Raw genomic sequence first — 13,842 nt, 5'->3', positions numbered from 1 at the left:
GGATGGATAAGCAGCAGAATACCACTCTGGGAGGAATGTGGGGGATGTTTCTCATTAGGGCGTGATTAGAGGTAATTGAAACCACGTTGGAGAATGTGATTCAGTTGCTCCTGTACTGGGTGGTACTGAGTCATGAGAGGGGGGTGATCAGACAGTAAGACTGTGGGGGGTGGTAGGTATCAGGGAGATAAGGCATCAGAGATCTGTTTCTGGACAAGGTTGGGAGGGTATTTTCTGTCTGTGAAGGTCTGAGTGGAGCCTTGGCATATTTAGAGAAGACTGCTCATCACTACGGATGTGATGACCACAGATAAAGGCACTGCAGTCTGGAACCGAGCGACCGCTACAGTCGCAGGTTCGAATCCTGCCTCGGGCATGGATGTGTGTGATGTCTTTAGGTTAGTCAGGTTTAATTAGTTCTAAGTTGTAGGCGACTGATGACCTCAGAAGTTAAGTCGCATAGTGCTCAGAGCCAACCACAGATAGGTAGGCTGATTGGAAGGGACTTCTTGGTGTGGAATGGGTGGCAGTTGTCAAAGTGGAGATGTTGTCGGTGATTGGTAGGTTTGATGCTGACATTGGTACCGAAGTAGCCATCCTCGAGATTGAGGTAGACATTGAGAAAGGTGGTTTGTTGGGTTGAGGAGGACCATGGAAGTGAAAGAGTCCAGAATATGAATAGGGTGTCCTCACCTTTGATCCAGATCATGAAGATGTCAGTAAATCTGAACCAGTTTAGGGGTTTGGGATTCTGGGTGGTTAGGAAGGATTCCCCTAGATGGCCCATCAACAGGTTAGCGTAGGATGGTGCCATGCAGGTGCCCATTCCTAAAACATGGAATAGTTTGCACGTGATGCTTTCACGTGACAGGTAACTGTAGGTGAGGATATGGTTGGTCATGATGACTAGGAAGGAGATTATAAGTTTGGAGGCAGTGGGGCATTTGGAAAAGTTGAGTTCTATAGCAGCGATGTGCGAGCCCTTGGGCACTGGAGATGTTGGTATAGTCCTGCATTGTCCTTTCCCCATCTCTACACCTCTCCCCTTTTCCTCTACCCCCTACCAGCACCACTTCCCCATGCTGCACGTAGCAGCCCTACCCTGTTCTCACCACACTGTCTCTGCACACTCTCACAGGCAGCACTAGCACCTCCTCCCCACACCTATCCTGTCATCTCTCCCCACCCCACACCTCTTCTGTATCCCCACTATCCACCCAAACAGACTGTTGCTCATTTGAGATACAGTCGCAGGTGGGCCTTTGCGCCCAGAAACAACAGTTGCCATGTGTGTGTGAATTTGGTTCTTTATGTCTGATGAAGGACTTGGCCCAGCAGCTGAATATTTCTAGTATTATTTTTCACTGTGCCTGTCTGTGACTTAAAACTTTCTATAAGTGTTAAGTAACAATTTTTCAGATAGTTGTTAACTCGATCCTGGATTTTTCAGTGTTTGATTTTGATTAAATTATTATTTAAATATGGTTTCATGCTGACTAATTACAAAGGAGTTTGTATTAGCAGCAATATTCACGTTTCTGAGATACGGTCAATTTAATGAAGTATAATGAAGGTAATTTTTTTTTCTCCTAGAATTGTAATTATTAATCTCTTATTCCTTCTGAGCTTTGTTATAATACATTTAATGAGATAAAATATGTACTATGATGTTATAGATAAAATACTTAATTGCTTAAATATTTATCAACAGGATGATTGAGAGTGATAACTACAAGTTATTCTTATGGCATGCTTTTGTGCAATGAAGATTTTCTTTCTTAGAACTCATCAATAGGCACTTAAACAAGACTGACGATGCCACTTGGGTTTTCATATGCGTCCTCCTTCAGAGCTAACAGAATGCACAAACACACACATACACATGCACAGCTACAATATCCAGGCTGATTGCACTGTACCGACAGTGCAGCAGCTCAACTGAGGTGGAGGTGTTATGTCCAGTGGAGTCAGGGAGAGGAGAAAGGGATGAGTAGTGGGAGGGAGGCTTGGAGCAAAAGGTTGGCTGACACCTGGGAGAGAAAAGCAGCATGTGCACAGAATAGAAATGACACTGGTGAGCTTATTCTGGTGTAGGCTGGGATATTTTCCTGCAACACTAGCTTCTCTGAATTATGTAGGTGAGAACTGTTTGCAACAGATCCTTTGATCGTGTAATCCCCCTGGCCTGACTCTCCACTAGCCCTACTTTCACCCCACTCTGACTCTATAATCGCACTTGCCTCAATCTTTGCTAATGCCTGCACAACATCCACCTCCACCCATGTCCCCATAACTTCCACTTCACTTATTCCACTCTCACCCTACTCTGTTGATAGTCTCCTCTTACTCTGTTGTATCTCCCTATTCCAATACACACCTCCACAGCATTATGCACTTCACACAACCACCCCTACCTATAACACTGTGAGCTTACCTGGCATCACATTCCTATTCTGTGTACCTGCTGCCTCTACTTCCCAAATGTCAAATACACTTCCCTGGGAATGTGCCACCCACTCCTTATTTTCTTTTTCTCCTTGCCCACTCCACCTGACAACAGTGGAGCTGTAGTCTCTGGACAATATTGTCAGCTGGGGCAATGTAACTGTACGGCTATTGTGCTACCTCTGAAGCAGGATTTCTCTGAAAGATGAGAAACATCTTCAGTCTTGTTTACGTGCTCATCAACACCTCATCTACTAGGGTTGTTTTTTAAGTAAGGGCCGTTTTTATTTTTTTTAAAAAAGATACAAATACTTTTGTAAAGAAACTTTATTTTCTGATTCTGCACACTTTTACCTATTTTTCTACATAGTTGCCTTGTTTATTTAAGCACTTGTCATACCGTACAACTAAGTTTTTAATTCCCTCTTCAAAGAATTCTGCCGCCTGCTCTGACAGCCAAGAGTTCACGGCCGCTTTCACTTCATCGTCGTCACTGAAGTGCTGCCCGCCAAGATGGTATTTCAGGTACTGGAAAAGGTGAAAATCGCTAGGAGCAAGGTCGGGGCTGTATGGTGCATGGTCCAAAACTTCCCAGCCAAAAGAATCAATCAAATCCTGAGTCTTTTGAGAGTTGTGAGGCCTAGCGTTACCGTGCAGGAGCAAAACTCCTTTTGTCAGCATGCCGTGCCTTTTCTTTTGAATTGCTCTGCGGAGCTTCTTTAGAGTTACACAGCATGCATCTGAGTTGATTGTCGTTTCTCGTGGCATAAAGTCCACTAGCAAAACACCGCACTGGTCCCAGAACACAGTTGCCATAATCTTGCGCTTTGACAACGTCTGTTTGGCTTTGACCTTGACGGGTGAGGCTGTGTGTCGCCATTCCATCGATTGTCGCTTACTTTCAGGAGTGATATGGGATACCCATGTTTCATCTCCAGTGACAATTTGACTCAACATGTCATCCCCTTCTTCCTCGTAATGAATCAAAAAGTCCAATGAAGTGGCAAATCTCTTCCCTTTGTGGTCCTCTGTGAGGAGTCTGGGTACCCACCGAGAACACAGTTTCTTAAAGTTTAGGTTTTCAGACACAATTTTGTACAAAACCGATCTTGAAACTTGTGGAAACTCCAAAGAAAGAGTGGAAATTGTGAATCTTCTGTTCTCACGAATCTTTGTTTCGACTGCAGCTACGAAATCATCAGTGATCACAGAGGGCCGGCCTGAGCGTTCTTCGTCATGGACGTTTTGACGGCCATTTTTAAACTTTCTAACCCATTGACGCACTTTATCTTCACTCATTGCATTCAAGCCATAAACTTCTGTTAATTGACGATGAATTTCTGCAGCTGATAGGCTTCTCGCGGTCAAAAAACGTATCACTGACCATATCTCACACGCAGCAGGCGATTCAATAATCGTAAACATTATAAAGTAGCACAGCGATGGGTACACTTCAACTACAGAGCTGCAACTTGCATCAGTGTGAACGGGAAGGATGCCGGCAAGTGGCGCTGTGGCTTGTTGCGGCGTCCGCGCGAACTACGGGACATTACGCGCGAACGGCCCTTACTTAAAAAACAACCCTTGTGTATAGTGAGTAGCATGCAATTTTTTATGTTCCCTTATTTGATGGTTAATTTTTTCAAAGATAAGCTTTCCTCTTGAGCTACAATTGTTGAATATTACTTAGCTCACCTTTCTCTTCTTGACCATGGGTGTATGACTTTATAAACTACTTCTTCAAATAGTGCAGTCTGTGCTGGAAGTTACCTAATATAGCACCATACCTAATTATTTTGAAGTAAATACGACAGCATTCTTCAGATACATGGGCTGTGTATTCTTTTAGTAAATCGTCATGATAAACAATTGTTTCTACTGGAACATAAAATAACTGTTATATGCAAATGTCAACTTGGCTGTTCAGAATATGACAGCAGACTGAATATATTTTTCAATTTTCTAATGGAACGTTCAGGTTGGAATACCAACAACTGTGGAAAGGATAGACTGCTACTCACCATAGAGATTACGCATTGAGTTGCGGACAGGCACGACAAAAAGAGTTTTACACATTAAGCTTTCAGCCAAAGCCTTCATCAGAAAAGAGAAAGATATAGACATTCACACACACGACTGTTATCTCTGGCTGTGGTGTGTGATGTGTTCTTGCTTGTGTGAATGCATGTTTTTCTTTTCTGATAAAGGCTTTGGCTGAAAGATTGGTGTGTAACAGTCTCCTTGTTGTGCCTGTCCACAATTCAGTGTGTAATCTTTATGGTGGATAGCAATCTACTCTTTCACAATTTTTGATTTTCCAATCTTCTTGTTTTCTGCAATAGATTTCAGCATTGTTCAACTGTAGCTCTTGCTCCAGGGCTAATGTGTTACTCCAACCTGGGCCAACGATACATGGAACATGCTTACATGCCCCACAGACACTTCTTATCATGAAGTTACTGCATTTATCGTCCCACCTTGAAGATGCACATCATTCCTCGAAGGGACTTGCCACCTGCAAAATATGCAATAAAAATATATGATAGTTGCCCTGTCCTATTTATTAAATCATTATTATTTGATTACAAGCATCACTCTGAAGTGATATGTAACACCAGAAATTGTGTATGACTTAAAAGAATGAAAATAAGCAAAGTCAACTTACTGATTTCTTTCTCTCTAAGGCTTGCAAAAACACAAGATGTCCAAGTGGCTGAATTGAGTTGTTCTAAAATACATTTTTTTTTCTAATTTAAGTCTCATCAATATGTACACCCAAAAATCTTGAAGATTCTCCCTTTCTCAGTAACTCATGCCCATGCTTTAAATTGAGTTTTTTAACATAGAGAGAGAGAGAGAGAGAGAGAGAGAGAGAGAGAGAGAGAGAGAGAGAGAGATATTATTGGTAGAAACCTATTTAATAATTATCCTAAATATATTATTTCCCACTACCTCTGTTGCTGTTTGTCTGTTATGATTGATTATAATACTTCATCATCTGCAAAAATAACTCAATCTGCTTGATGTGTATTAAATGGAAGATCATTAAAAATAAACCACTGGGGGAAAATGCCCTCCAGTAGAATTCTGACCACCTCGAAGCATAACTTTTTTACTACTTCCTAATTTCGCTGCTGTAGAGAATTCTGCACAGGGAAAGCCATGTATGAACTCACAAATGTACTCGTGGTGTAAGTAAACAAGAAAACTTCTCTGTTGTTACCTTCTGTGACTTGACTGTGAAGATGTGTGCTTTATGAACCATTAACTAAAACTAAAATGTTATGCCATTAGTAACTTGCTTCTGACATTGATGCAGTCTTACCTTCGTAACAGAAATGAGAAGAGTCTATTGACAAGCTGCACCATGGAACAAAACTAAAATAGAAACGATGAACACGAAGTTAGAGCTCCACAGAGTTTGGTACTAGGCTCAGCCTACATCTTCATGGCTAATCAGCAATTCAAAGTTGGGTGCCTGACAAACAGAGTTTGTCGAAACGCCTTCAAGCTATTTCTCTACCACCACTCCACTCTCAAGTAGCTTGTGGAAAAAAATGAGAACTTAGATCTTTCCAGGTGAACTTTGATTTCCCTTATTTTATTACACTGATCATTTCTTTCTATGTAGGTGGGCAGTAACAAAATATTTTCACATTCAGAGGAGAAAGTTGGTGATTGAAATTTCATGAGAAGATCTTGCTGTAATGAAAAAATGACATTGTTCTAATGATTGCCATCCCACTTCCTGTATCATATCTGTGTAACCTTCTTCCCTATTTCACGATAATACAAAATGAGCTGCTCTTCTTTGAACTTTTTCTGTGTCCTCCATCAATCCTATCAGATGTGGATCCCACTCAGTGTGGCAATACTCCACAAGACAATGGACGAGCATAGACTAGGCCATCCCTGTAGTAGACCTGTTGAATCTTTTAAGTGTTCTTCTTATAAATAACAGTTTTTGGTTTGCTTTCCCCACAACATTATCTGTGTGATTGTTCAGATTTAAGTTATTAGTAATCGTAATCTCTAAGTTTACAGATGAATTCACAACCTTCAGATTTTTGTGATTTATTGTGTAACCGAAATTTATCAGATACCTTTTATTGGTCATGTGGACAACCTCACACTTTTCATTATTTAGAGTCAAATGCTACTTTTTGCACCATACAGATATCTTGTCTAAATCATTTGCAGTTCAGTTTGATCATCTCATAACTTTACAAGATGTTAACTCACAGCATCATCTGCAAAGAATCTAAGAGGGCTGCTCAGATTGTCTCCTAAATTGTTTACATAGATGAGAAACAACAGAAGGCCTATAACACTTTCTTGGGAAACTCCAGATACCACTTCCATTTTAGTTGATAATTTTCTGTCTGTTACTATAAATTGTGACCTTTTCGACAGCAAATCCCAAATCCAGTCATACAACTGACACAATACCCTGTAGGCACATAGTTTGATTACAAGTCGCTCAAGAGGAGCCATGCCAAAAGACTTTTGGAAATAAAAAATATGAAATCAATTTGACATCCTGTGTCAATAGCACTCATTAGTTCATGCAAATAAAGAGCTTGCTGGGTTTCACAAGAATAATATTTCCTGAATCCATTTTGGCTACCTGTTTATGAAATATTTTCTTAATAATTTAAAATGTTCCAAAGTCCAATTCAAATCAGTGTTAGTGATATGAGTCTGTAATTCTGCAAATTACTGCTGTTTCCTTTCTTATGTCTGGGTGTGACCTGTGGAACTTTCCAATCTTTAGTTACAGATATTTTATCGAGCTAGCAGTTGTATCTGATTGCTAAGTATTGAGTTGTTGTGACAGCATACTGTGAAAGGAATTTAACTGCTATACAATCTGAACTGGAGGCTTTGCTGCTTCACTGCACTGAGGTTATCTATTTAGAAGTTAGTCATGTTGGCAGTTGGAATCAGTTTGAGTTCTGGAATATTTACTTAATTTTCTTTGGTGACGGAATTTCAGAAAACCATATTTAGGAATTCTGTGTTAGCAACAAAGTCATCAGTTACTTCCCCATTGCTGTCATACAGTGAAGGTATTGGCTGTGTGTTGCTGCTGGTGTACTTTACATACCACCGGAATCTCTGTGGATTTCTTCCAGTTATCAAGACAGAGTTTCGTTGTAGAAGTTATTAAAAAACAGCTTGCATTGGAGTTCGCACTAAGCTTTGAGCTTCAGTAAAACATTGCAAATCTTGGAAATTTCACATTCTTTAAAATTTCGTGTGGTTTTTTTGTTGCTTCTGCAACAAGTGTTTTAACCTATTTTGTGTACCATGGGCAGTCAGTACTATCTCTAAATAATTTATTTGGTGTATATCTCTCAACTGCCATTGATACTATTTCTTTGAATTACTTAATAACTTACCTAAATGCTCATCCAGATACATTTAAGTGCAGTAGCAAAACTTAAAATTGCTGATTACACAAGCTTGTTAATCGAAGACCCCTAACTCAATCATAGCAGATCTGGCCAAGAGTTTAAGTCTAATTTCATGTATTGTGCAATGTTGAATGAGTAAAAATGATTAGATGGTATAAAAAATAGACATTAAAGATTGTGCACTAGAGGAAATGCCTTGTCTGAAATTCCTTGGTCATTCACTGAAATGCAGTCAACACATACATGAACTAACACTTATTTTACATTTTGAAACATTTCTCATTATGCTGACTTGTAGGTAAGAGTGTTAGATTATTTTTCATACTCTGACTCCATGTTGTGTTATACAATTATCTTGTGAAAAAATGCAATTAAAATAAATAAGGTACTTATTCAGCAACATTAAAAATATTTGCTGGAGATTATGAAATTAATTGACAAAAGGAGGAAATATAAAAATACAACAAATGAACCTGGCAAAAGAGAATACAGGGGTTGACAGGAACAAACATCATCAGCTGTCTCGTATATCGTGCATAGACCTTTTGGACATATTGAAATCTTTGCAGTCACTTCCTTGTACATTTACTTATTAGTGGTATTATTGTTGACAGTAAAAATTAGTTTCACATTAACAGTCATTTATAGTTCCATTACTAAAGCACAAAAATAAATTTCATGTAGACTTTGACTACTTCCTCATTGTTTGGAGCAGGTTTCTGAATCCTGGTTAAAAGTTATTTGAATAGCTGATATAGACCCAGAAATTATGAATCCATGAAAATTCAAAAGAAAACTAAATACATTAAACACTGCTTTTCAAATTACTTCATTATGTATTGTGCTGGCTCAGTGGTAATGTGTCACATTATAGATCCAAAGTTCTGGGGTTCAGCCCTAGGCTTTATATCTGTCTTTTATCACTTGCTTCACTCTGGCAGTGTTTGTTAATGTGAAAAATGCTGAACTGCACTGTGGTTCAGAATCCATGTTGAATTGCAGGTCCCTCTACAACTGGCTAGGTAAGTCAGTTTAAAGTTCAAAGGAAGGCAAGGGCACACCACCTCCAATAGGGCTATTTCTGATAAAGCTCTGTGGTGTTTAAACCAACCTTCACATTGATGACATCTTTACCTGTGAATATTCAAGAACTAAAAACTTATGTTTCACAGTTGGTATTGTCTCTATGAGGGTCAATCAAATGAATATGAGACACATGGAAGAAAAGTAAGTAAACTGTTTGTTATTTCAAAAGTAACCACTGTAACTGTTAATACATCTATTTCACTCAGAGACAAGATGGTCAATGCCTTCGTGGAAAAATGTTTGCAGTTGCCTGTGGAATCATGATTGTACCCAGACTTGCACCTCTTTACCCAAAGCAAATTGATGACAAAGAATGTCTCTCTATAGGGATCCAAAAATATGGAAATCACACGGGAAGAGATTGAAGGTGTGAGCCAGCCCACATGTTGCTAAGGTTGTTTAGACTACACTGCAGAAGTTTGCTGGGAAGAGGTGCACTCCTGGGTACAGTCACAGTTCTGTAGGCAACCACAAATATTTTTTCATGAAGGCATTACTGTCTTGTCTCACAGTGTAATAAGTGGTACCACTTATTGTGATTAATTCTGAAACAAGAAACAGTTTTCTTACCTTTTTCCTAGTTTTGATTTGATCCTTTATATAAATGATGAGCAAGCAATATCTTTGACCCATAATCAAAACATCCTGTGTTCCATGTTCAGTTCCAGCTACTGCTTAAATTTCAAATAAAAATCGTCATCAGTGACGGCCAAAGACTTCTGTCATAGGTAGTCACTCTTGTTTTGCCAGTGGCCTTGTCAAAGAAGGAAGAGGAATGGACAGAAGCTCAGGGCACCCTATCGTTCTTGGGGTGGGAAACTGACCATAAAAGATGAAAGAATCAACAATGATCAGTGGAAGGAAGAGAGCAGAAGGCAATTGAAAGCACAGCATTAGGCACTTATTATGTGTCCACATGACTTGTGCCCTGTAATTGAAAAAGTGGCATCATGATTTCTCGAATATCAGAAGAGTCCAGGTTAGTTCCACTTTTGGGTCTCTGGGAGGGAACTGCCAAGGGGGTGACAATGAGAAAAAGACTGAATAACCAACAAAAGGATTATGTTCTACAAGTTAGAACATGGAGTGCCAGTAGTCTGAATGAGGTAGGGAAGATAGAAAACCTGAGAAGGGAAATGCAAAGACTCAATATGTATATTGAGGATCAGTGAAGTAAAATGGAAAGAAGATGAGAAATTCTGGTCAGACTAAAATAGAGTAAGATTTACAGAAGTAGAAAATTGTATAACTGGACCATGGTTCATTACAGATAGGAAGGTAGGGCAGAGAGTGATGTACTTTGAATAATTCAGTAATAAGATTATTCTCATAAGAGTTAACAGCAAACCAGGGCGAACAGCAATTGTTAAAGTATACAGTCTGACATAGCAGAAGATGAAGAGGTAGAGAAAGTATATGAGGATCTTGATATGTAATTCGGTACCTAAATGAGTTGAAAATATAATAATCGTGGGTGATTGGAATGTGGTAGTAGGAGAGGGAATAGAAGACAAGGTTACATGAGAGTACAGGCTCAGTACTAGGAATGGGAGAGGAGGAAGACTAATAGAGTACTGCAGTAAGCTTCAGTTGGTAATAACGAATACACTATTCAAAAATCGCAAGAGGAAGAGTTGTACTTAGAAAAAGCCAGGAGCCATAGGAAGACTGCAGGTGGATTACATCATCATTGTCAGACAGAGATTCCAACACCAGATATTTGATTGTAAGACATTTTCAGGAACATATGCAGACTAAGACCACAATTTAATAACGATGAAGAGTAGGCTGCAGTTTATGAGAATAGTCAAGAAGAATCTACATGAAAAGAAATGGAATACCGAGTGAGGTGGCGCAGTGGTTAGACACTGGACTCGCATTCGGGAGGGCGACGGTTCAATCCCACGTCTGGCCATCCTGATTTAGGTTTTCCGTGATTTCCCTAAATCACTCCAGGCAAATGCCGGGATGGTTCCTTTCAAAGGGCACGGCCGACTTACTTCCCCGTCCTTCCCTAATCCGATGAGACCGATGACCTCGCTGTCTGGCCTCCTTCCCCACACAACCCAACCCAAAAGAAATGGAATACTGATGTACCGAGGAATTTTGATGAAAGCCAGTGTTCTCTAATTGATAGATAATGGGTAACACAGTAGACAGTTTTGTTGGAGAGGGATGCTAAAAAGGGCAGTCACAGAAGTTGGACAGGCAAATATTCACTGAAGAGCCAAAATTTGTTTGCGATCTTTGGAATGATATACTTCACTGATTCTGCATATCCGGGATCTGACAATTTGTTTGTGGGTTTGTGGAGGTGCGTGGCACTACAGGGTTATTACAAATGATTGAAGCGATTTCACAGCTCTACAATAACTTTATTATTTGAGATATTTTCACAATGCTTTGCACACACATACAAAAACTCAAAAAGTTCTTTTAGGCATTCACAAATGTTCGATATGTGCCCCTTTAGTGATTCGACAGACATCAAGCCGATAATAAAGTTCCTCCCACACTCGGCGCAGCATGTCCCCATCAATGAGTTCGAAAGCATCGTTGATGCGAGCTCGCAGTTCTCGCACGTTTCTTGGTAGAGGAGGTTTAAACACTGAGTCTTTCACATAACCCCACAGAAAGAAATCGCATGGGCTTAAGTCGGGAGAGCGTGGAGGCCATGACATGAATTGCTGATCATGATCTCGACCACGACCAATCCATCGGTTTTCCAATCTCCTGTTTAAGAAATGCCGAACATCATGATGGAAGTGTGGTGGAGCACCATCCTGTTGAAAGATGAAGTCGGCGCTGTCGGTCTCCAGTTGTGGCATGAGCCAATTTTCCAGCATGTCCAGATACACGTGTCCTGTAACGTTTTTTTTCGCAGAAGAAAACGAGGCCGTAAACTTTAAACCGTGAGATTGCACAAAACACGTTAACTTTTGATGAATTGCAAATTTGCTGCACGAATGCGTGAGGATTCTCTACTGCCCAGATTCGCACATTGTGTCTGTTAACTTCACCATTAAGAAAAAAATGTTGCTTCATCACTGAAAACAAGTTTCGCACTGAACGCATCCTCTTCCATGATCTGTTGCAACCGCCCCGAAAATTCAAAGCGTTTGACTTTGTCATCGGGTGTCAGGGCTTGTAGCAATTGTAAACGGTAATGGTTCTGCTTTAGCCTTTTCCGTAAGATTTTCCAAACCGTCGGCTGTGGTACGTTTAGCTCCCTGCTTGCTTTATTCGTTGACTTCCGCGGGCTACGCGTGAAACTTGCCCGCACGCGTTCAACCGTTTCTTCGCTCACTGCAGGGCGACCCGTTGATTTCCCCTTACAGAGGCATCCAGAAGCTTTTAACTGCACATACCATCGCCGAATGGAGTTTGCAGTTGGTGGATCTTTGTTGAACTTCGTCCTGAAGTGTCATTGCACTGTTATGACTGACTGATGTGAGTGCATTTCAAGCACGACATACGCTTTCTCGGCTCCTGTCGCCATTTTGTCTCACTGCGCTCTCGAGCGCTCTGGCGGCAGAAACCTGAAGTGCGGCTTCAGCCGAACAAAACTTTGAGTTTTTCTACGTATCTGTAGTGTGTTGTGACCATATGTCAATGAATGGAGCTACAGTGAATTTATGAAATTGCTTCAATCATTTGTAATAGCCCTGTATATGTCTACACACAGGTCACGTAATTTGCACAATTAAAGGCTGATGATTCTTGTATACGATGTTGGCACCCGATAGCGACCCAGATGGGTCCCATAGGATTTACAGCAGGGATTTACAGCAGGCAAATTTGGTTGCCAAGACATCAATGTGAGTTGACTACAATGCTCCGGGACATGAACAATCATACTGACATGACATAATTGTCAGGGAAGAAATCAAGTGTGAAGTGAAGCAAGTAGTTCACAGCTGTCCGTGTGTCTTTGATTACTATCTCAGGTCCATTCAAGCACAGAACAACACTTACCATAGCATAATAGTGCTCCCGCCAGCCTGTGTCTGTGGCGCGCTGCGCATTTTGAGCTGCAGTTCACCATGAAGATGGTGTTCGTCGAGGTAACCATTGATGTAGTGTAGCAAAAATGTGATTCACCTGAAGAACTGATGTGTTTCTATTGATCAACGGTCAACTATCCGTTGTTCAAACAAATTTTGGGCTTGCAGCCGGTCGTCGTTCAATACTTCGCACGATATTTCAACTGGGCACCTGCCAGTCATCTTCAGGTGAGCCGTCGCAGACTGGCGAAAACGTCCTCCGTTCCGCAATATATAGCGTACTGTAACTATTCTGCGCATGTGTCGAAAACTTGATAGTTTAACCACACTGCCCGCCGGCAGCGCCCTCGCTGGTGGAATAGCGGAACTCAGTCGCCGTCTGCGTTGCTGTTTGCCACGGCCGTCGACGCACTCTGTCTTCTTCGATTTGAGCAAATCGTGGAGATGATGGGATTCCATGCACTGTCCAGCTGGTAGCCGCTGTCACGGTTTAACAGATTTCCGCGTCGTATTTCTACGGATTCTTTAATAATGGAATCCCAGAAAGACGTTGCTGTGGGCAAAATCATTGTTTTCTCATACTCCATTGAATGTCCAGTAGAAATACAATGTTCAGCAATAACGGACTTGCTTGGCTGCAAAAGGCGGGTGTAACGTTGATGTTCAGTGCAGCGTTCTTTCACGGTGCGTGTGGTTTGACCTATGTAAGCCATACCACATTGGCACGGTATTTTGTAATTTCCGGCCTTTCGTAGTAACAGATTGTCCTTAACTGATCCTACAAGGTCCGCAATCTTCGATGGTGGGCGGAAATTTTCCTGACGAATTGACTGTTCAAACAAATTTTAAAATTCACATCAGACGCCTTTACGGGGAGGAGATGGCCTCAC

At 40.9% G+C, this 13,842-nt stretch overlaps 1 protein-coding gene across 5 annotated transcripts in view; it reads left to right on the top strand.

Annotated features, from left to right (window-relative positions):
* Window positions 1-13,842, top strand: part of LOC124594786 (transmembrane channel-like protein 5) — a 279,471-nt gene that overhangs the window by 43,355 nt on the left and 222,274 nt on the right. Inside the window, exon 1 of one of the 5 annotated variants that reach the window (XM_047133198.1) lies at window positions 8,990-9,089. The exons of the other annotated variants lie outside the window; for them this stretch is intronic. Coding sequence (XP_046989154.1) covers window positions 9,024-9,089 — 66 coding nt within the window. The 5' untranslated portion in view covers window positions 8,990-9,023. Of the gene's footprint in view, window positions 1-8,989; window positions 9,090-13,842 lie in introns of those variants that run through there. 5 annotated transcript variants of the gene reach the window in all.

This window comes from Schistocerca americana, chromosome 2 (genome assembly GCF_021461395.2).
Source record: "Schistocerca americana isolate TAMUIC-IGC-003095 chromosome 2, iqSchAmer2.1, whole genome shotgun sequence".
Classification (NCBI taxonomy): Eukaryota; Metazoa; Arthropoda; class Insecta; order Orthoptera; family Acrididae; genus Schistocerca; species Schistocerca americana.
The sequence above is the reverse complement of the archived record's forward strand: the minus strand, read 5'-3'. Positions and strand labels throughout refer to the sequence as shown.